The sequence below is a fragment of the Dendropsophus ebraccatus genome, chromosome 9 (genome assembly GCF_027789765.1).
Source record: "Dendropsophus ebraccatus isolate aDenEbr1 chromosome 9, aDenEbr1.pat, whole genome shotgun sequence".
Taxonomy (NCBI): domain Eukaryota; kingdom Metazoa; phylum Chordata; class Amphibia; order Anura; family Hylidae; genus Dendropsophus; species Dendropsophus ebraccatus.
The window spans coordinates 44,860,947-44,883,806 of record NC_091462.1 but is presented as its reverse complement, the minus strand read 5'-3'; the positions used below and the strand labels follow the sequence as shown (position 1 = coordinate 44,883,806).

At 41.1% G+C, this 22,860-nt stretch overlaps 1 protein-coding gene across 4 annotated transcripts in view; it reads left to right on the top strand.

Moving 5' to 3' along the window:
- Positions 1-19,926, top strand: part of UBE2F (ubiquitin conjugating enzyme E2 F (putative)) — a 168,198-nt gene extending 148,272 nt beyond the window's left edge. For all 4 annotated transcript variants that reach the window (XM_069983185.1, XM_069983184.1, XM_069983182.1 and 1 more), the window contains 2 exons: positions 1,518-1,580; positions 18,861-19,926. In XM_069983185.1, the coding sequence (XP_069839286.1) occupies positions 1,518-1,580; positions 18,861-18,911 (114 nt within the window). In that variant the 3' untranslated portion in view covers positions 18,912-19,926. The remainder of the gene's footprint in view (positions 1-1,517; positions 1,581-18,860) is intronic.
- The last annotated feature ends 2,934 nt before the right edge of the window (positions 19,927-22,860 follow it).

The following is a 22,860-nucleotide window of genomic DNA, read 5'->3' as shown; positions in this document are numbered from 1 at the left end:
CATTTCTTTTGTAGTTACTTCTGACTTATGTCCAATTCAAAAAAGTGTGGCTGCTACTTTTTCTTATCCCACAACCTTGTTCTCTAGATATCTGTGCTTTTAGTTACACAGGTTTCAATCACGTCCCCCCTTTTCTCTTCCTTTGTTCAAACTATACAAATTTAGTTCTTTGTGTAAATAGGATAAAACATCAAATGGTCCTTCATTACATTACCTTGTTACATTGTTATTGTAGTACTTTCAGGCTCTAAACGGTGATTGCTGTGAAGCTGAATTCTGTAATCCAGATTGTACACAGTGAAAAAAGCCTAAATTTAGGAGATTTGAAGCAATGGGCACCAGCTTAGTCGTAATTAAGGAAGATACACTAGTGATCGCAGTAAAGTACTGGAAGACCATTTTCGATATAAATTATAAATATAATTGAAATTTTTTTTTTAAAGCTGTTTTTCAGTAAAAGCAATATGTGATGTTTTCTGTAAATGCTATCTGTAAAACTGCCCATACATAGGTTTCTGTAGAGCAGTGCTTCTCAAACTGTGAGGCGCCCCCTAGTTGTTGGTGAGGCCCAGCTGGGGAGCCAGTTTTCACAAAATTAACTATGATCTGCACAGTCCTTTTGCTGTTTGCAAAAATCTCCATTTTAGCAACATTGTTAATTTATTTTGTACTTGCTTAATTAGCATATAGAGTTTAGGAGATAGATGAAAGGTAGCCCCAGTATTATTTTCAGCTTTTAAATGGCCTTTACCACAGATGATGAGGCCCAGGCACCCTCTTGGTGAGGCCCAGACATTGCCTTGGTCTGTTGGGTGAGGCTCCAATAGAAAAAGTTTGAGAAGCACTGCTGTAGAGAACCTGGCACTGGACCTGTATGGCTCTCTTCACACATTAGTGGTGTCTGTTTGCTGTATGTACTGTATCCTGGAGAATACAGCAAACCTACACATAAACCCCACTCACCCAAAGAAGGCCAGAAAAGTGTCATTTTAGCTCAGTTCAGGTCATTCCCGAAGAGGTTTGCATTATTCTATGGAGAAAGATCATGTAAAAGAGAAAAGTAAACATGGTGGAGATCTACGTCATACAGTCCCCTAGTATATACCTCTTGTCAGACACAACAATAACATGATGTAAAAAAAAGTCGTAACACTACATGATCTGGTCGCAGAGTATCCTGGATGTCATCTTTCTGCTGTTTTGTATGTTTATAATAACTAAGGTTCTTATGCGTTCATTTCATAAAGTGCAGCGCTATGTTTATAAGCTGTGTAATGATCTTGTTCCATGAAGCAAAATGTTATGATCTTATGACAGAAATAAGTGGTAATGGGCATCTCGGCATAACCATCTTCAGGCAAGTTTACAGAGCGTGCAATTTGTAAAGCAAAATGTGACTCTTGATTGAAGGTTTTAGTTGAAGCTTTTGCCAAAACTGGAACGTGCCAACATGGACAAGAAAATGTACAATCCTATTTTGCGTGACATCTTTGTGAAGTATTTCTTTGTTCCTATAGGATCTATTAAATTTTGATGATCCTTTGAACATTGAAGCAGCAGAACACCATTTGAGAGATAAGGTAAGGGCCCAGGCTCCTGCTCAAGTGTACTCCTTCTGATATCTTTATTATATTTTTATTTTTGTTTAAATCACATCAAATGTAACACATCAAATGACTAGAGGATTGCCATGATTTTTTTTTTGTCTGCCATAAAATATTCAGGAAATTGCCTTGCTCTTAAAAAATATGATATCCTCCTTCCTATATTGCTTTCTGCAGGAAGAATGATAAAATGGAGTATATGTCCTGGAGAATGAAAGAAATAACATGCACTTGCCTCCCTGGCTACACTGCTGGTGGTCGCTTACCGCCCCTCCGGTCCCTGGGGCGCTTCCTGGTTAGAGAAAGGACCTGAGAAGGGGACGTTTCAAGCCCGCTCAATCAGTGAGTGTCAAAGGCCGGACCCCACTGACTGGCTGAGCAGGCCTGGAACATCACTTCCCGAGTCCCCTCTCTAACCGTAAGCGGCCACCAGCGCTGGAGTTGGGGATGTAAGTGCTTGTTATTTCTTTCATCCTCCACCTCCCCAGCACTTTTGTAAAAACTCAGTCTGCCAGAATTCTCCTTTAAAGAGAGTCCCGCATCAGACTTTTTTTTTTCAAAAGAGCCGGGGAGGAGGTGGCTGATCATAACAACATGCACCCACCTCCTCGACTCCTGCCAAACCCAAGAGAAACAAAAGGGGTATGTAATGAGAATGTAGAGCACACCACACACATATAATTCAGAATAAATACATAATTCTTTATTCACATGATATACAATGGAAAAAACACATACTTATAACATGAAACAAACATATGGTCACAAAGACCCCCTATCAAGTTAAAAATCAATTAAAAACGACAACAAAATATAAAGGTACACAAGGACTCAACAACCTACATGATATAGCTACTTCGGATGTACCAAAGAATAAAAATGAAAATCAAAAGTGGACATGTGCAAGTGTGAAAATGTAATACCCTAAAGTAACTAACAATGAAACAAAATAAGTCAAAGTGAGTAACCACCCAGACTATGAACTGCGTCAGATCAAGCACAAAAAAACACATATCACCATGCCATATAAAGTGAACAGCCAGAGCAGAGGGGTTGGAGTCCGTACACCTACGCATTACGCTCCCTACTGGAACTTCGTCAGGGAAGTTTAAACTTGATAGGGGGTCTTTGTGACCATATGTTTTTCATGTATATGTATGTGTTTTTTCCATTGTATATCATGTGAATAAATAATTATGTATTTTTTCTGAAGTATATTCGTGTGGTGTGTTCTACGTTCTCATTACATACCCCTGTTGTTTCTCTTGGGTTTGGCAGTTGTGTTTAGGTATGTAGTGGAGCACCCCGTTCATATTGGGTGGTGCAGAATCCATCATTCTTTATAGTTACTATACCTCCTCGACTCTAGCACAGGGTTCCGCAGTCCCCCGGCCCAACTCGTGACGGTTAGCCCCGTTCAGCTAGTCAGCAGCTGTAGCGGGGTCCCTCTTCGACCACTGACTGCTTGCTGATACATCACAATATGGGTCCCCTCTGAGACCAGATGTCTGGGGGGTGAGAACCGGAGCTGGGACAACGGAACCCCTGTGCTGGAGCTGGGGAGGTAGTTGCATGTTGTTATGATCAGCCACCTCCTCCCTGGCTCTGTCTGACACTGGATTTCTCCTTTTCAATGTGATATATTCTTTTCTTCCACCCTAGAACCACATTGTTAAGCAATTGTCTTTTAAATCTGTTTGCTTCTTGTGCAACCTGTAGTACATGTACCCTAAGGCTGGGTTCACACTATGTATATTTGAGGCTGTATTTGGTCCTCATGTCAGGTCCTCATAGCAACCAAAACCAGGAGTGGATTGAAAACACAGAAAGGCTCTGTCCACACAATGTTGAAATTGAGTGAATGGCCGTCATATAACAGTAAATAACTTCCATTATTGCAATACAACAGCCGTTGTTTTAAAATAACAGCACATATTTGCCATTAAATGATGGCCATCCACTCAATTACAACATTATGTGAACAGATCCTTTCTGTGTTTTCAATCCACTCCTGGTTTTGGTTGCTATACAGCCTCAAATATACAGCCTCAAATATAATATGTAGTGTGAACCCAGCCTAAGGGTGTACACATCATGTCTTTGGAGGACACTTACACTCCTTTTTATGTTTAAGGAATTTTAATGATAAATCAATGGAATGTGGTTAAAGGGGTTTTCCAGGTTAATATGATTGATAGCCTATCCTCAGAATAGGTCATCAGTCACCTCTAAATGGTAGATGGGACCGGCAGCAGTTCACTTTGTAATGCCGGTGCCGCAATTTCATTCATGTTCACTTGAACAACTTAACTGGAGCTGAGCTGCAGTAACTAGACTACATCCAATGATTTCTCGTCAAAGATCAGTCAGTCTTACATTTTGCAATGTTCTACCAAAAGAGGCGAGTTCACTGCTCATATTGATATCACTTAACTGATGTTTACCCAAAAGTGATATGAGATCCATAAATCCATTAGTTGTTTTTTTTTTTTTTATTTCTGCTCTTGAAGTAAGCTTGCATCCATACTCCTTGTTCCATACTCCATATTCCGTGTTCCGATGCCATTCAGTTCCCTTTTGCATGACTATCCTGAGACTACACACCTTTGAAGAGCGTTTTTATAGAGATGCATATAAGGTAGCGACTTTCAGCCTCTGTAGACATGGGATAGTCAGAGAAAAAGTCACCTCTAAAGCATCTTAACACATAAAATAAAGCCCCACCGTGGGAACACAATCAGCCCAGGTGAGTATGCCTGCAGCTGCCCGGTTCCCACAGTCAGGGCAGTTCTTTAGCCTTGCACTGTCCCGGCTCTATGCACTGGGGTAAGGGCTAACGCCCCCTAGTGTTACAATATCTTATCCTCTTTGTGATGCAGCCCATTGCATAGAGCCGCAAGGCTAAAAGGACTGCACTACTGGGATTTACAGGCTGGCACCGATCGGCACACCATCACCACTTCACTCTTATCGGGATGAAAAGGAGGCATACGTAGAGCCATGGTCTGCTCAGAAGCTAAAGCTTTCTGCCCTTGAGCTGGAAACCCTGTACAAAGCAGGGACTTCTATCATTATGACGGGAGTCTTGGCTTCCCTGCTGTACACAGCGGTGCCTGCATCAGGGGAGAGGTCACAGTTTGTGAGTTTAGGCCTTGGACCCACGACCTACACGTACAGTTTTCAGGTGTATGTGCCAGCAGAAAGGACTTTAATTGCCATCGGTTTACCATCGCAGCTCTAAAAGGCCAAAAAAAAATGAACCGAAAAGGGGGGTTATCCAGCTTTAGAAAAACATAGCCTTGACTTTTGTCTCCAGCTTAGGTGTGGTTTGCAATTAAGCTCCATTCACTTTGATGGAACGAAGTTGAAAAATCCCACCCAAACTGGAGACAAGAGTTGGGCTTTCTCTGTCGCTATGTTTTTCTAATGCAGGAGAACCCTTTAAAAAATAAGGTCCAAAACAAGCCTGTTCAGTCCAGGGATTATCTCTTGATAGGGAATAACTATGCATTCATTCTCTGTGGGAACTGCTGAAGATAGCTTAAAGCGACTCTCTGTCCACCAACCCAGACCGCCAAACCACTAGTACCATTCCTAATGGGGGTGTTCCTAATGATGAGGATGGTGGTGAGAAAGGAAGGAGAGGCATCACAGACCTGGGGCAGAGACACACCAATTTGTCACAGCACTGCAGATTAAAATATCATCTTTTCTCCGACCAAAGCATTGACCAAAGCAAAGACATGACTTGTACTAGTGGTTTTGTGGGGTGGGTTGGTGGATACAGTCACTTTAATGTTCTCTCTGGCAGCTCCCATAGAGAATAAAAGGGGAAACAACATGTATGCACGGATCATTGTTTTCAAGATTACTTCCCCCAAGTTCAGATAGATATCTCCATTTCTGAGGATAGGGGATAACTTGTGATTGTGGAGGGGCCCCTTTAAGAGTTGTTAAGCATTAACCACAAATGTGAGTGATCCCTGCTATTGCAAACATGCAAACTGCGGTTGCCAACCCCAGCTAGATGTACTAGCAGCTGTGGTCATGGGCTAGTGACGTATCTAAGGTTAAGTGGTTTGTTGTCTTCTACTATAATCCTTGCACACAGACAATTTTTAATATACGCTGAGGAAATGTATCTTGGGAGCGCTCAGTGAGAGATCTGTGAAAAGAGGTGGAGCATTGTCATTAAACAAATGCCATCTCGCCAATTTTGTTTATATAATGTACGTGTGTGTATGTTCACCTCTCTGCCCTTATTTTGACATAACCTTTATTGAAAAGCGCACGAAAATGTCATGTTATATAATTAAAGCAGCAATTCCCATTTCCAGCACCCCGCAGTGTGACTGTTATTCTCTTTTGCGTGTATAATCTTAGAACATTGATCTCGGCCACGTATTCCAGTGGCTTCTCAGAGTTCTTGTATGTGACTGTTATTGTTATGTACCAGGTAAAGAAGTCAGGAGTGGGTTTCGCAAAACAAAGAGCAATTGCAATTCATAGCAGAAATTATGTGGGTTTTTAGTAGACTTTTTAAACTGTGTTCACATGTCATCAAATTGCAGCATGAATTTCTGAGGCTGGCCTTTGCATTTCTGCTGATGTGTGCAGGATTACCCTTATTCAGATTCACTGGGGGATAATTTCCAGCGTTCCATACGATGTGTGCGCCCTGTTCTGTTCCAGGGTGGTTTGTTTGTTTTTTTGCGATGGTTGCAAAAATCCATGTTAAAATTTTTTACAGTTCGTGAGTTTCAGAACTCCAATGCAAATGCATGGTAAATCACGGCCAACCCCTTTTGTTCAGTCATAGATAAGGTTCCTGTGTATGAGGAAGATGGGCTGAGGGCAAGCGACATAACTCGCGGCTGGATGATCATTCGATTGAATTTGTATAGGGGCTTTACGACTCTTCATACAGTGATGTCAGAGAGCTGGGCTGGGGCTTCCAGTTTCTGTCCTCATTGTGCTTTACTTTGCAGATTTTCAGGTTATCTGCTGTGTAAAAAATCTAATTTGCCAAAAGCTCAGGAAAATTTACACTGAGTAAATTCAGTGGAATTCCGCGGCGGAGCTCCTGCCTTACAAATGGCACCTCTATTCGAGGGCTTGCACGCCTCCGCTCAAAGAATTGACATGTCAATTCTTTGAGCGGAGGCACGCGAGCCCTCCCATAGAGATGCCGTTTGACATTGAGACAGGTGGGATGACGTATACGTGTGACATATACGTGTAAAACTCCGGCCGGAATTTACGCAAGTTGCGGCCTGCTACGTACGGTCCGCGAACTTACGACCGTAAGCTACGTACGCTTCCCGAGCGGCGTACGTAGCGATCTGACAGCGGTATTTTACTGGGATATCTTCGGCTAGCCCCGGACACCCCACAGAACCTTTTGGATCGGCAAATCAAAGTGGAAAAAAGAAGAAATCACCACTTCGTACGGGACCGCATGTTAGGCTACGGCCGTAAGTTACAGCATTTCCGTCCCGAAACAATGGTCTGGTTCATTTTTTACGGCGCCGCATATGATCCGAGCGTAAGTTCGTACGTAGTGTGAACTGTGCAGCCGTAGATCGTGTACTTTGCATTGAACGCAAACTACGTAAATCTCCGGCCGCTTATTTACGGAGCACGCTACAGCCGGAAACTTACATAGTGTGAACCTAGCCTAAACCTGTAGAACAAAAGATTGTTAGTTATATATTGTTTTGCTAACAACGCAAATACTAAACTAAAATTTGTTTTGATTCATATTGATTTATTTTCCTCATAGAAATGTATCAGTGAACATTTTGTTGAGAACAGAAAGTCATTTGAAGACAGTAATAATTGTGACACTTATTTTGCAGATTAAGAAATGAGTGATTCTTTCTTTTAATATGTCCAGACAGATTTGGCTTATGCTCACACATCCACAGTAGAGATGAGCGGACCGGGTTCGAGTCGATCCGAACCCGAACTTTCGGTATTTGATTAGCTGGGGCTGCTGAACTTGGATAAAGCTCTAAGGTTGTCTGGAAAACATGGATACAGCCAATGACTATATCCATGATTTCCACATAGTCTTAGGGCTTTATCCAAGTTCAGCAGCCACCGCTAATCAAATGCCGAAGGTTTGGGTTCGGATCGACTCAAGCATACTCGAGGTTCGCTCATCTCTAATCCACAGTCCTTGTCCACAATTACCGATTCACAATTACAGAAGGATTGCGAAACTCAATCCAAAACCGTTCACAATGTGCATAGATCCACTGATTGAAATGGGTCATATTTGTGGCATGGATCATGGCCCCATCACTGATCCGTAACAAAAACAGATGTGTGTATGGGGCCAAAAAAATCACTGCAAACGGTATGTCAAAAAGGTGTGTCAGGCTGATCAATAAACCTGGCATATATCTAAAGACTCTGTATGTAGACTAAAGGTGCCCATAAACTTCATAATTAATTCAGTCACACCCTTTGGTGGGTTCTGCCAACAGTATAAATTATTATACGGGGGCCTCCCAACTGTCCACGGACAGATGATGGACAAAATCGTCACGCTTGATAGATTTTTAGCACTCAACCTTTTTGTTCTTGGATAGAGAAGCCAGTGCAAGACTAGCATGGCTATGACTCCACATAGGGAATTCAAGAAAATCATGTTTCAACTGTCCATAAAAGTCTGTGGAGAAAGAAGTAAGTGAATGAAGAGAGAGACATATATTCTTCTAGCTCTAGTAAGTGTTTTACTATCTCAATCTAGTGTTGGACTCACAGCATCACTTTCCCTTACTGCTGTGTAATGTCCACTACTGTAGAGAGAGAAGAGAGGGCCTCTTCTCAGTATGCTGTGTATACATCATAACAGCTAGTCTCCTATATCTTCTTCCCTCTACTCTGCCCTCTTCATAGACTTAGGGCCCTATTCCACCGGACGATTACCATTCGCATAATCACTAACGATCTCAAACGACCGCTATTGCGAAATACCTGAAATCGTTCACTCATTTCCATGGAATGATAATTGTTACTTATGATCGTTATTTCTTAGCTATTTCTTCGCTATTGCGTTCGTATCTACTGCGAACGACCGAACGTCTTATTCAATGCGAACGATTTGCGAACGAGCAACGATAAAAATAGGTCCAGGTCTTATAAAGCGATCAACGATTTCTCATTCGGTCGTTAATCGTGAACTGTTATTCAAACGAACGATTATCGTTGAGATTCGAACGATTTAACAATAATCTGAACGATAATCGTTCGGTGGAATAGGGCCCTTAGACGAGCAGCAGTAACCTGATCTTGGTCAAACTGAAAATCTCTTGCGTCCCCTACACTGTACAGGGGAAGTAAAAAGGAGTCTTATAGTAAAGAAAGATGTAAGTTTCCTATCTTCCAATGATACTACTGATTTATGGAAGTACGCTTTATTAAGCAAGGTTCCTTATGTCTATGAAGTCCAGTGACCTCCCAGTGACAGCTCTCAGCATTATAGTGGTGATAATACATCACAATGAGAAGCTCTCAAATTAGCTCAATAAAGCAGTATGATAATATTAATGGCTGCAGGTTGACTATATGGCATGTAACCATTGTATTTTTATTGGCTTTGCTCTATTAAGCCAAATCCCAAAAGCCAGAGCTCATGTTACCTTGTGTATGCACGATGTCTCCTGATTTATGGCATTTGGTAATAAAAAGTAGATTAGTAGATCCCTGACTTGCTCTTTTAGTGTCATTGAAAAATCTTTGTGATGTATTATCTGTGGTGCACATTTGATGTAAATCATGACTGTAGACCCATAGCAGTTTCCAATGTAACGGGAAGGATGAACCATTTTCTTTCCTCTGTAATTGATTGTTCATGCACTTTTATGAGACAATGTTTTGTAGTTGTTGCATATACCTGAAGAATCATAATCTGTTTTTAACATCGGCAGGGCAAAGTTGAATCACATTAAAGAGCCAATTGTCAGCGGACTTATGTTTTTCTATCTGAAAGACTCTTATGTGCCCCATTTTTTTTTATTAAAAGCATAGGTGAAATTGCAGATTTTGGAAGAGAAGGGAAAAAAAAGGGGGGGGGGGGTTATGGCTAGTGAGATACAGAAACCGATACTGGTCTGCAGCTTGAAGTGATTATCTAATTTCACTGCTGTATTCGACCCTTAGATTCCTCTAACAAACAAAAACAGTCCAGCAGCACAGTATACCAGTCAGTGATGGAGTATATGCATTGAATGCACCAGGTGCACGCCTCACCTTACCAGACCCGGGCAGGTATAATATGCAAGAAAAAATAGTCTAGAGACAGCACCTCCACGAAGAGTGTAGAGTTTTAATTACACCGGTGCACTGGTGTGATTAAAATTCTACACTTTTCTGGAGGTGCTGTCTCTATACTTTTTTTTTTTTTTTTTTTTTTTTCCTTAGACTGCTCTAAAATGTCCTGTATGCTTCTTAGTGTGTGTGCTATAGAGTGTGATTATGGGGAGCAAGATCTTTTTTCTGTTTGTGCAATATATCTCTAATTTTCACTTGTCCCCAAGCCAGTGGGTAGAGACTGCAGAGGAAAAAAATTGTAAATTCCATATCCATGTTCTATAATGGACCAAAATAGTGTTATTCCTCATGTACACACAAAAAAGCTTTACCAGAAAAGCTACTTAAAAGTGCATCTACACTTTAAAGCCAAACTTACATGCTGCACACTTGTTACAGTAATTTCTGCTACTATCATATTCATTTAATTGGGACATGCAGAATTTATGTCCTTGCCACCAAAACTATGGGCACTACTGATATAAGGCTTGTCCTAATTTCTATTATTTTATTTCCAATACAAAAATTAGTGAAAACCACAAAATCTAGTAAATCTACTTGATGAAATGTCAATGAACTGTAGGGTTGGCAGATATATGTCCTGAATGTAAACAACAGGGGGATTTGGTAACTGAAGGAGCAATACATTCTTGTATAAGTAAGTGTATAGAGACAAGAAGGTAACAGATGAATGGTTGGTAAGCAGGGTGCAAAATTTTAGAAAGAATGGGAAATCAAGGGGTAGGACTGAAAACAAGTAAAGGCTTGCTAGTGAATCTTGTAGAAACTGCACTATCAACAGGTAAGTATATACAGGGGAGATTTTTCATTGGCACCCATGGCGACTGGATAAGGAAAGAAATACAGGTCTGTAGCTAAGCAACACACAGCCTGGTTGCAATATGGATAAGGGGGCCATGGGATTCCACAGGTAAGTATTTTGCAATAGCAACAAGGATATTATATTCTTAGATAATTAGAATAGGCCATTAATAAGTTTTCACCAGATAATCGGAACCTCCCCTCAAAAGTAGACCCAGACAAGACACTGCTGCAGCCAGCGTTCAGAACAGAGTTAGGTAAGTATAGCTCCGTTTTTCTTTTCTTTTTTTTCCAGCCCCAGCAACATATCTGTTTTCCAAACACTGGAATACCCCAGTAATGGAACTCTGCTGTATTGTTTTCCCTTATGAGATATTACTATTGCATCTTTATGAGATTCACCCATGAACTCTTACTGCCATGAGCCTAGAAAATAATGTACCATCAACAAATGCCAGTGACATAAGCAGACTTTCGGAAGGTCTGCTGTCACGCTTAGGGCTAATTAACGTCACTTTTCATAATTAGGATCATTGACCTCCTTCAGAGCTTGGAGATTTTCCATTAAGTCTCATGTTAAAATGCAACCTAAGCAACAGAGATGTAACAGTTGCAGCAAAGCGTAACAAACAAAAGATATTGGTTAAATACCCCTTGTCTTCTCAGATGTCATTGCTGTAAATTAGATATGTTAAAGGGGTAGTGTGGCGTTTAACATTTATTCACTAAATAGCACACATTACAAAGTTATACAAGAAGTTATACAATAAGTGAATGGCCCCCTTCCCCATGTTCCCTCCCACCCTGGAAGTGTGGTGCATTATCCTCACCAACCCCGGCCGCCATCTTAGGTCATCGTGGCTGAGCAGCTGATGACGCGGCAGAGTGGTGCCGGCATGAGGGAATGCTGGAGCGGTCCTACTGGCTTCCCGAAAATGACGTCGTCGACAGCAATTGAGTAAGTATAATGCACCACACCTCAGGGGTGGGGGGAACACTGGAAAGGGGGCCATTCACTTAAATAAGACACTGTTATATGTGTTATTTAATGAATAAATGTTAAACGCCGCACTACCCCTTTAATTCCTTACCAACTGGAAAAAAAAATCTATATTAAAAAAAAAACAAAAAAAACCTCTAAACCTCACTACACATGAATGGTGAAGTCTGCATTCTACAGAATCCCATGTACTCTAGCCCTGCAGCCTAGCTCAGTAAGAATATTAGTCACTTTTTGCTCCTCCTGAATTACTGTTACATTACATCAGTAAAGTCATGACTGGGACAATTTGCTGCTTTTCATTGTTGGAATGCAGCCCAATAAGATAAGCCGATTAAAATGAAGTTTACATTGTAATTGGGACCCCCATCAATCATAGCACTTATTTTTCTTAATTTCTCCTGTAAAAGCAGGCAGCTAAGTTCTGCTAATGTTAGTGCTAATCCTTGCATGGATCCACGGCAGAAATCAGAATGTCAGCCTCAATACATGTGAACTTCAACATATGTGAACATACCCGAAGTTTAGTTTTGTAAGTAATCCACTGCTCACTGTATCCAGTATAAAATACACACACAGATCCAGTCTCAATAGACCTTTATCAAGGGGTCTGTGGGGTGAGATACCACCATACAGTATATCTGTTTACTGTTTTAGAGAGTCAACAGGTGGAAGTGATCTCTAGCTGTATGAAGATTTTGAGCCGTGCATCCATCCAGGATGGACACATGGCTCCTAGTCTTTTTACAGCTAGAGTTATGGCTAGACAACATTGACTCTTATCCAACCAGTAGGAAACTCACCAGCTCCATAGCATACATGCATGTAAATGAGAGGTTAGACAATTTTTTCCTGGTACAGAGGCTGTTAGTACTGATTCCAATGGTACATTTAACAGCCATTTAGTTTTTTTTGTTTTTTTTTACATTGATTTTCAACAAATAAAAACATAAATTTTTTTCCTAATATATTTTAAGCAATTACCGTCAGTAAATTGTATAAAGCTTCACCGGGTGCAGTAGCCTATAAAGAGCACCCATGGCCTCCTGCCTGTTTTAGAAAATAGCTGTATTCTAAATAAAACATTAATTCTGGAACATCTGTTTTTTTTTTTTGTTTTGTTTTTTATAATTCTTAATAGATACCCCTATCTATTGTATAGCGCTATGGAATTAAGGGCGCTTTATAAATAATAATAATAGCTGTTACTCATCTGATATTCTTTACACTTGTTCCTATGCTGTCAGCTTTGATATGATTGTATCGCAGTGCATAGACGCAATTCAATTGTTAACAGCTAGTTGGCATCCGACCTTAATTTGTTAACATCTAGTTTAGTTTTGTGCCGTTCCTCTTTTATTGCACATGGCTATAAGAAATGATGTTTCAGAATTGTCAAATAGGAATTACATGTGTGTGCTAAAACAGGTCAGGTCGGGAGAGACCACAGGTTCTCTATAACCACTTTACATCCACATAACATAAGTCTGCAAAGCCGGTTCCTGTGCCTGCAGCACAATAATTTACATGCTCACACAGTGTCATCGGTAGGATCAGGCTGTCTCACTGACAGCCCAATCCTGTTTTTTGACAAGCATGTAAAATAATCAGTTCCCTGTCAATAAAACCCATGAGCACAGTGCTCTTATGAAGCACTACTTTCCTATTCAAGGTTTATTCATACCTACCATGTTAACTTCAGATTTCACAGTGCATTTTATGCTATGTAAACCACTATAAATTAATTTAACAGCATAAATTAAATCTACAGCATAAAACCCGCAATAAATATGATACACCTGATTGTATCTTCGGCTTGGAGGCATGCAGAGAAGCTGTCCAGTAACAGCGAACCAATGGGCTTTTATGTTTGCTTACACTTATCAGTGGTCTGTACATTGGTACAGCCAGGAATGCACAGAAAATGTGCTCCCTGCTAATGTGTGCACAGTAAAGGAAAGTATAATGTATTAAATAAGTTGTACATTACAAAGCACCATGTTAGTGTTACTCCATGCACTATACCCTAGGTTCAGAGCTATATTTACCATTGTGTTTTGAAGAAGTTGCAACTTTTTGCATGTCTGACCTTTTATGCACCAAATTCATTATATGTGTACTTTTTTTTTTTTTTTTACTTTCCAAATCTACATCAACAGGAGATGTGAAATAAAGCAAGTTTGCAATTCTTTAAAATAAACCTATAGTTACTTAAAATCCAAGTCCAGTCTCCTGAAGACAGCTTGAAAAAAAGAGACTAAACACATGAAGTCCCAGCCAGTACAGTGTGTACCTTAATGAAATGACCTCCTTCTCTTTGAGCACACAGATGACCAGGATTTCCTGCGTTTGGTCTCTTTCTTTATTTAACCAGCAGAAGACTAAAAAACTGCCTTCAGAAAACTGGACCTGGATTTCTGGTAAGTATAGTTTTGTTTTAAAGCATGGTAACAAAAAAAAAAAAGTAAATCGCAAACATGCTTTATTTCCCATCCCCGGTTGATGTACAGTTTGAAAATTATAATGACGTGTACATTTCAAGTGCTTTTTTTCAAGTGTACATCTAAAATTCAAATAAATGAAAAGGGAGTGTGGCTAGGAAAGTTTGTTTTGGGTCATTTTCTTTAACAAATGTGTCACTTTTCATGACATAAAAATATAAAAAAAACAGCAAATATATAGTTAATGCTAGCTTTATGTATAATTCCAGTCATGATTTTAGTTTCTCCGCTCCAGTGGTCCATTTAGTGCCCTATTGTGCTGCTCATGCTTCTGCAATTCACTCTGAGCCGGTGGACGAGCCCTGCAGTAGTGCCCAGGAACGTATATCACTACTGCTGCATCAGTCAGTGTTCGGGTTTTTTTGTTTGTTTGTTTTTTCTGCTACTTACTGTACGAAAGACCAAATGGCCTTAGTGATGGAACCTCAACTGCAGTTTTACAGTAAGTGAGACACCTAGTGGCTGATTTTATAGCATTGTATTTCATAAAGAAAACAGGCAAAAAAAAAATAATTAAGTAAATTGCCAAGATGTAGTATATCACCTCCTGTGCTGATTTACCATTACTTATTTCTAATGATAGTGCCCATTTAAAGCCTACTGTAAACAGACTTTCTTAATGTAGAAATTAATATATTTCCTCATATTTTTATACTATATTCAGTATATTGTAAAAATTATCAACTTTTATTTTAAAAATATATACAAATACAACAAGATGTAAATTTATTCTTCCATTTTGAGCTGAAGTCAATTTGAAACAATATATATAGAAGCTCTATCAAAGTTTGTTGTGGCACAATGTATGTGAAATTTGGATTTGGGCGCAGTTTACATGATATTAACATTGTGCGACTTTTGTCAATATGTCTGTTCATAAATACATTTTTTACATCAGTGTTAATCAATGTGCCATTATGTTTAGACACTGTCCGGCTGGTGCTCGTCACCACTTCAGACCAGTTTTTATTAGTAAGTCTGTAAACAGCTCCATTATGATTCCACATCTCTTCTTTAAGGCCAATTAAGCCGCTGGTTAGAGCTTCTTAAAGAGAATCCTGCGTATTGGTGTAGTTTTGCCACTAAATGCAGACATCGGTTGAGAGCATACATCAGCTCATGCTACTGGCCTTTCATTCGAGATGAAAAGAAGTCGTAAATAACGTGTCACTAGGACTTCCGAAAGAGACTCTTTACTTCTTTGTTCCTTTTATTCATTGGAACATGAAGGCTTTTGAAGAACATTTTCTGAATGAGCACAGCAGGGCTTGGATATAGAATGTATGCTTTGCTGCCAAATGTATTACCTATTAAGTGTCTAACCAGTTTCATCCTCTGATCAAGCAGGGACATAACTTCATTATATGGCAAAGTAATGGTCCCAGAAATGCATGCAAGTCATGCATCTCTGATAGTATACTGTGAACAAGTACTATATCCAAAGGTTTAACAGGTTTAAGACTTGCTTTTATTCTCCTGAAAACATGTTGACCAATTGAGTTCTTTTTGTCAGAAATTCTATAATACCACCCTTTGAATCCCTCAAATGGAATTTTAAAAAAGTTCTTGTATTCAATAGGCAAAATAGACACTTTTTTCCAGGCTTGTCATGTACAGTATATAGCTGCACCTTTTAATACATTTTAAACTTGCAGCCCTGTGTCAAATTGGCGTGGCCTAGAGTGTCTGTGCCCTAGGCTTGCAACGCCTCTGTCCCTCCTCCGTGCCCTCTTCATCATTAGTAATGCCCCAGGCAGCATTTCTCCTATTGATCACTTGTCAGAACACTGCACATGTGCTGGATAGTTAAAGGGGTATTCCAGGGAAAATTGATAAATTGGTAATGGAAAGGGTTAACCCTTTCCTAATATACTTACCTGTCCTTTATTGCCCCCCCAAGGAGATCTCCGGTCCGGCCACGTGATCTTCCAGCTTGCGACTCGTGGATCCTCTTCTTCTTCCGGTTCGGTGACGTCACCATACCCGGCCGGCGTGTGGCTCTCTGTCTTATTAGCGGCAGAGCACTGAACCCTGACTGGCTTGGTAGCGTGTAGCCAATCAGGGTTTAGTGTTCTGCGTCTCCACACACACCAGTTACATCTGCAGGGCCGGCGTCAGCACGTCATTGTGAGGGGTCCCTGCGGGGTGCCATCCGACGTCACTCTGCAGGACACCCCCCCCCCCCTTCCCCGTGTCAGCGATGCCGACCTGAGTCCCGGGAGGGGAAGGGATACGGCGGACGGCATCGTTGACACCCGGGGGAGAGGGGAGGTCCTGCAGAGTGATGTCGGATGTCACACAACAGCACCCTGCAGGGACCCCTCACAGTGACCTGCTTGTACAGTTAGCTGATTCCCCCCGCCCCCCTCCCTGTGTAATCATTGTGATCCTCCTGGCCCCCCTCCCTGAGTAATCATTGTGATCCCCCCGGCCCCCCTCCCTGAGTAATCATTCAGATACACAGATCACTCACCCCCGGTGTAAGCCTGCTGCAGCGACGCTGGACCCGATCTCGGCGCCTTTTTCAAACAGCTATCCCCAGCTGACAGGCGCTGTGTACGGAGCAAGGAAGAAATCTCTCCTGCCTCACACACAGCGCCTGTCAACTGGGGATAGCTGTTTAAGGCACCGAGATCGGGTCCAGCGTCGCTGCAGCAGGCTTACACCGGGGGTGAGTGATCTGTGTATCTGAATGATTACTCAGGGAGGGGGCCGGGGGGATCACAATGATTACTCAGGGAGGGGGGCCAGGAGGATCGCAATGATTACACAGGGAGGGGGGCCGGGGGGAATCAGCTAACTGTACAGCAGGTCACTGTGAGGGGTCCCTGCAGGGTGCTGTTGTGTGACATCCGACATCACTCTGCAGGACCTCCCCCCTCCCCCGGGTGTCAACGATGCCATCCGCCGCATCCCTTCCCCTCCCGGGACTCAGGTCGGCATCGCTGACACGGGGGGGGGGGGGTGCCTGCAGAGTGATGTCGGATGGCACCCCGCAGGGTCCCCTCACAATGACGTGCTGACTCCGGCCCTGCAGATGTAACTGGTGTGTGTGGAGACGCAGAACACTAAACCCTGATTGGCTACACGCTACCAAGCCAGTCAGGGTTCAGTGCTCTGCCGCTAATAAGACAGAGAGCCACACGCCGGAAGGGTATGGTGACGTCACCGAACCGGAAGAAGAAGAGGATCCACGAGTCGCAAGCTGAAAGATCACGTGGCCGGACCGGAGATCTCCTTGGGGGGGGCAATAAAGGACAGGTAAGTATATTAGGAAAGGGTTAACCTTCGTTAACCCTTTCCATTACCAATTTATCAATTTTCCCTGGAATACCCCTTTAAGGCACATGTGCAGACAAGTGTGATTAGACAAGTGGTGATTAAGAGAAATCCTGCCCAGGGGCATTACTAATTATAAAGGGGGCGGGGAGGAGGGATGGAGAGGCGGTGCAAGTCTAGGGCACAGACACTCTAGGCCACAACATTTTGACACGGGGCTCCAAGTTAAAAAGTTGTTTTTTATGACAATAACTGCATCACCTGCCGAAAGGACCCCAGGACAGATCTTGGATTAAAAGCAGCTATCTGACGGTACAAGCGGTTTGGGGGGGACAGATTGTGGGAACAGAGTCGCTTGAATTGTTTGTTTCGCATAATTGTAATGGACGTAACAGGGGTAGATACTAACATTGACTTCCAAGCTTCTACAGCTACCCAGTAATCGCGGGATCATTGGGACAGAAGCTGGAGGTGTCGTAAACCATGTGCACAGCGTTCAATGAGTGCAGTGTATGCAGCAATTGGAAAACAGTCTCTACCTATACAGCAATTGATAATAACAGTCTCTGCCTTCTCCGTAGAGGTATTTGGTTGTTTTTCACAACTAAATTTCCCTCTCCTGCAGCCGCATGATTTTTGTGCGGTTCTTGTCTCAAGGACATTCAGTAGCACAGATATTTAAATTGATGCTCATAAGAGGTATATAAGTGATATTGAGCCGTAAAGTGTCCATCTGTTTGCTGATAACTAGCTGATCAGTGGAAGTCCAACCACTGGGACCCTTACCGTTCATGAGAATAGAAGTGAATGTCAGCATTCTATTTTATTTGTTGATATCAGTCAATCTAAATCATCGGATCTGAAATCTCAGTATTGGGGTATGGTAACAATCCAAATATCAGTCTGCAATAATTTTGTGGTGAGGTCTGGATTAAATGGTTATCCAGGTATGCCCCATGTGCCCCAGACGTGCAGAGTCTTATTTGTAGTACTACATTTTACCATATTAGACAAATACTCCATAGTCAGCAGGCAACAAACAGGGCATATTTAACAGATCTAAATATGTGACTGTTAATTAAAACACAACATGTCTTTAAGTCTAGCCTCCATGGATTTTTTTAGGCGTCTCATTATAATGAACGAGAAATGATTAACAAGTTTTTCTTTTTAAATAGAGCGGTAATAGTATTTATCCTTGCTGACATTTCTCTAATAATTGCTCTTGAGCTCCCTGTGGTGATCACCACTTCATTCCTTCCTTCTTAAATGACCCGATACCTAGTTCTGTAAATGTTGTGTTATAAATTTTTCTTTTTTTTTTTTCCCTTATAGGAAGAATATCGTAGTAAAGTGGAGGATTACATCAAGCGTTACGCTAGATGATGCCAACTATGAATCTTTGATCGCCTTGTTGAGAGAAGTGGCCACATTCTGTAGGGTCTCCAGAGCCATATAGGGGAGGAATCTGGAAACTGACAGGTTTTGTGCCCTCTCCCTGCCAGACTGATACAAACGTTTACCTCCAGCCCCTACAATATGATGCCATCTCAGTATCCAGCCAGCAGGAGCCTCAAACTACTACTCCCACTTCTTTAACTTTTGATGTGTGAATTATAATTATTTTTCTTTTTTTATTGGAGTGGGGCAGTTGTTTTTTTCTTTTTTTTCTTTTTCTATATTTCAGACTATCTCTAACAATATATGCAATGCTGTATGGAATCTTACCGGAGATGTGTTGACATTTATTATAATCAAGTGCTCACTAAACGGAAAGTTTGATTGATTGTTAGTCCTAAGTTAACCATGTGTTTCTGAGACTTGAAATCTGCTATGGAAGATGGCGGCATCTGTAGACCTCCTATGAGCCCATAACCATGATAAGATATAGTCCTATATTTTGTCAGGTGGTTAACTTTGCGGCTTAGTAAATGTATCTCTATGTTATGAATTGCTATTAATCTTCATGAGATGCAGTACAACAAAATAAATTGTAAACTTGGTAAGTATACATCTAGCTTTTATAGCAGACACAAGGTTTACATCTCTTAATGGAGTTTAAAATGACATAAGAGGCTGGAGCTAAACACCAAATCCATGTCGCAGGCCTTTCCCATTGGTCGGCTTGTGTGGCATCATCCTAAAATACATTATTTTTAAGCAATGTTTTTATCTGTGTGCAAGCAGAAATCTGGAATACAGCAATATGCAGATTCTCTGACAATAAAAGCATTACTAGTACACAGGGATTCACAAAGCATTGGTGATATATACTTTTTACTGTGATAATGCAACTTTAAATTATTATCTTGTTAAAAAGAGCTTGAAAACTCTGTATCCACACCCTGAAAATGTATACAGGGTTATATAAATATACGGATATGCACTTTCTTTGCTCTAACATGGCTGTGTGTTGTGTTTTTCCTTACTTTATTGGGGATGGAGGAGATTTCCTATTAACTAAACATGTAACAGGCCTACTTGTACTTTTCTGTGGTTCCTCTGGGCTGCTGTAGTAGAGCAATGGGACCCAGACAGAGGAACACATTCTAAGAAGTAAGTGTGGAGTTTTGCAACAGGGAAGTCCTAGGTTGCCACTTTTTGCATGGTCACTGTTGGTAGCGTGGCACAAAAGGAGGTAACAGAAGTGTAGATGTTCAGCCTGAAGGTCTGGGCTGGCAGAGTTAGTTCTGATATGGGAGGTGGACAACAACGCAGGTGGAGCTCACTCAGTCAAGGCACATGGCAGGCAGTGGACAAAAGAATGGCCCTATTATTATTATTATTAATAATATTATAAATAGTAAGCTGGTTAAAAATCAGGAGAAGCGGGTACAAGAACATCTTCATAAATCACTGTAATAATGAACCTAACTACTCAGCGAACAGAAAGGAGTAATTTTTTATAGATGTAGCAGAGTGGGGATTGGTGAGAGAATGCAAAGTGGTGCACATATAAGGACCCAACAGAAGAGGCTGCAACAAAAAGCCCAAAGCTACCAAGCGAACAGAGACCGGCTGACCAGTGGAACAAGGGTGAGATAAGTATGCTGTGCTGCAACTAGAAATTGTGACAGACCAGCCCAGAGGATTTAGGGAAATATGCTGGCTACATGTTCAAAGTCTTAAAAACACTTTGACAACATATCACCTACTGTGCGATCTCCTCTTGTTTAATACTTGAACTCCTCTTCCCTCAGTATATTCTTTAAACTAGGATCTTGGTACAAAATTGGTATATACTTTGCAATAATTTTTAACTGAATTTTACTGAACGATGTAGAAATTGCAATCATGGAAATGGTGCCTTCACTTGCAACAGCTGTGTTGGTATCAGATTTATAGAACATATTCTGTGTTTTATGTAAGACGAGTAAATGAAACTCTCGTATAGCAGAACATGTACTATAGCTGGTAGTGTAGGGGGGGCATGCTCATCTTAAAGGAGCAGCATGACGTTTTAGGGAGAGACACAGTGGTAGTTCTCCGGCTTTCTGTTTTTGGGCAATTAAAAAAGTTTGAGCTTGCCGTGTAAAAAAGAAGATTGCTTCTCAAAGATCATTACTAAAGATGAGCGAACCTCGAGCATGCTCGAGTCGATCCGAACTTTCGGCATTTGATTAGCGGTGACTGCTGAACTTGGATAAAGCCCTAAGGCTATGTGGAAAACATGGATATAGTCATTGGCTGTATCCATGTTTTCCAGACAACCATAGAGCTTTATCCAACTTCAGCAGCCCCCGCTAATCAAATGCCGATCGTTCGGGTTCGGATGGACTCGAACCCGAACCCGGTTTGCTCATCTCTAATTATTACTGATAACTTCCCTATTTGCCATTATGTTAACATGTCAAACTGACACAACTTCTTTTATCGAAGTGGTCACACTTTCTAATCAATTAATTAAGAACACTTGATTAACAGGACATGGCTGCTACTAACCTTCCTAATTTCTATGGAAACGTTACTGTTTATTACATTTTTCACAACTGAATTTTTTTCACAACCTATTTTTGTTAAATGATGACACAGTAGACTCTGTTGTGTGTTATCGTTCATATCGTTCATCTGAGGTTGTATTTAACTAATTATTAGACCTTCTAAGTGCCATATGTTTTTATTTTGTCCTGATACATAAAAACCATAGACCAAAGATTCAAAACCAAAGTTAGAGGATATTGATTGGGTTATATGGTTGTCTTCTGACTGCCATAAAGATGGTTGGAGCCTAGCCCCTAAGTAACTAGAATAAAGTGTAATATATTACTATCTGGCGCTAAATTCTTACATTCAACATATTGTACATGCAACTTACACACTACAGTATTTCGAAAAAAGAAAACCTATTCAGAAGTCTATAGCTTTTGTCATAAAACATTCAGTATTTTCCATTTCGAAACAATATGCGTCATAATTTGCAAGAAGGTATAAACTTTTATCACAGGTTGGTGAAAATTCCCATGAATGCCACCATACATGTAACTCTTAAAATACTTTTCAGAAACCTCCACATCCTTCTACCCTAATGCAAATAAATCTGTATGCGTGCTAGGTTCTATGAAATCAATTTTCCCTCTTGTCCTCTCCAGGGTGATTTTACATGCTTTCTTCCTGATTTCCAGCTATTTTTGTTGTCCTGCATACTCTCACAATGTAACCACTTCTGATGTGTTCCATAGTAGAGCACCAACCACTCATGCTCACCCTGTAAGCCATGCAGCCGTGTGGACAGTGTATGCACCATGCACCCACTCCTTGACATTCTGTACACTGCATTGAGTGAGGAACTAGCTGATACCACATATATTCTACCATGGACTATAGTAGGACAGTCACTGACAACAAAACTTAAATAGGGGTCAAAATTGGCATGCAAGATCCATCTTATACCAGCAAAAGTAATTACACCACCTGGGTTTGATGGGTGAAGTGCACGACCAAGTACAAACAGCCACTCCCCCCATCTGGAACACAGAAAAAAAGACAAATTTGGTCAGCTCTCCTTGAACACCATTCACACTAGGCAGGAGCACATTGCTATGGCTGAAATTACAAACACACTAAAACACAGAAAAATGCAACAGCTCACGGCAGTGGCAAGATACAGACCCACAACAGACATGAAAATAGTTAAAAGCATCCAAACTGCTAAAAAAAATCCCACAAAAATAATGAGGCTTTTGGTTACCATTTGCAAACAGTGTAAACCACCCCACCACGATAAGGTGGCCTCATGCTCGGTACAGACCCAACACTGTACTATGGCCCCTCCATGGCATGTAATATGCCTATGCTCTGGGCATGCAAGATCCATCTTATACTGGCAAAAGTAATT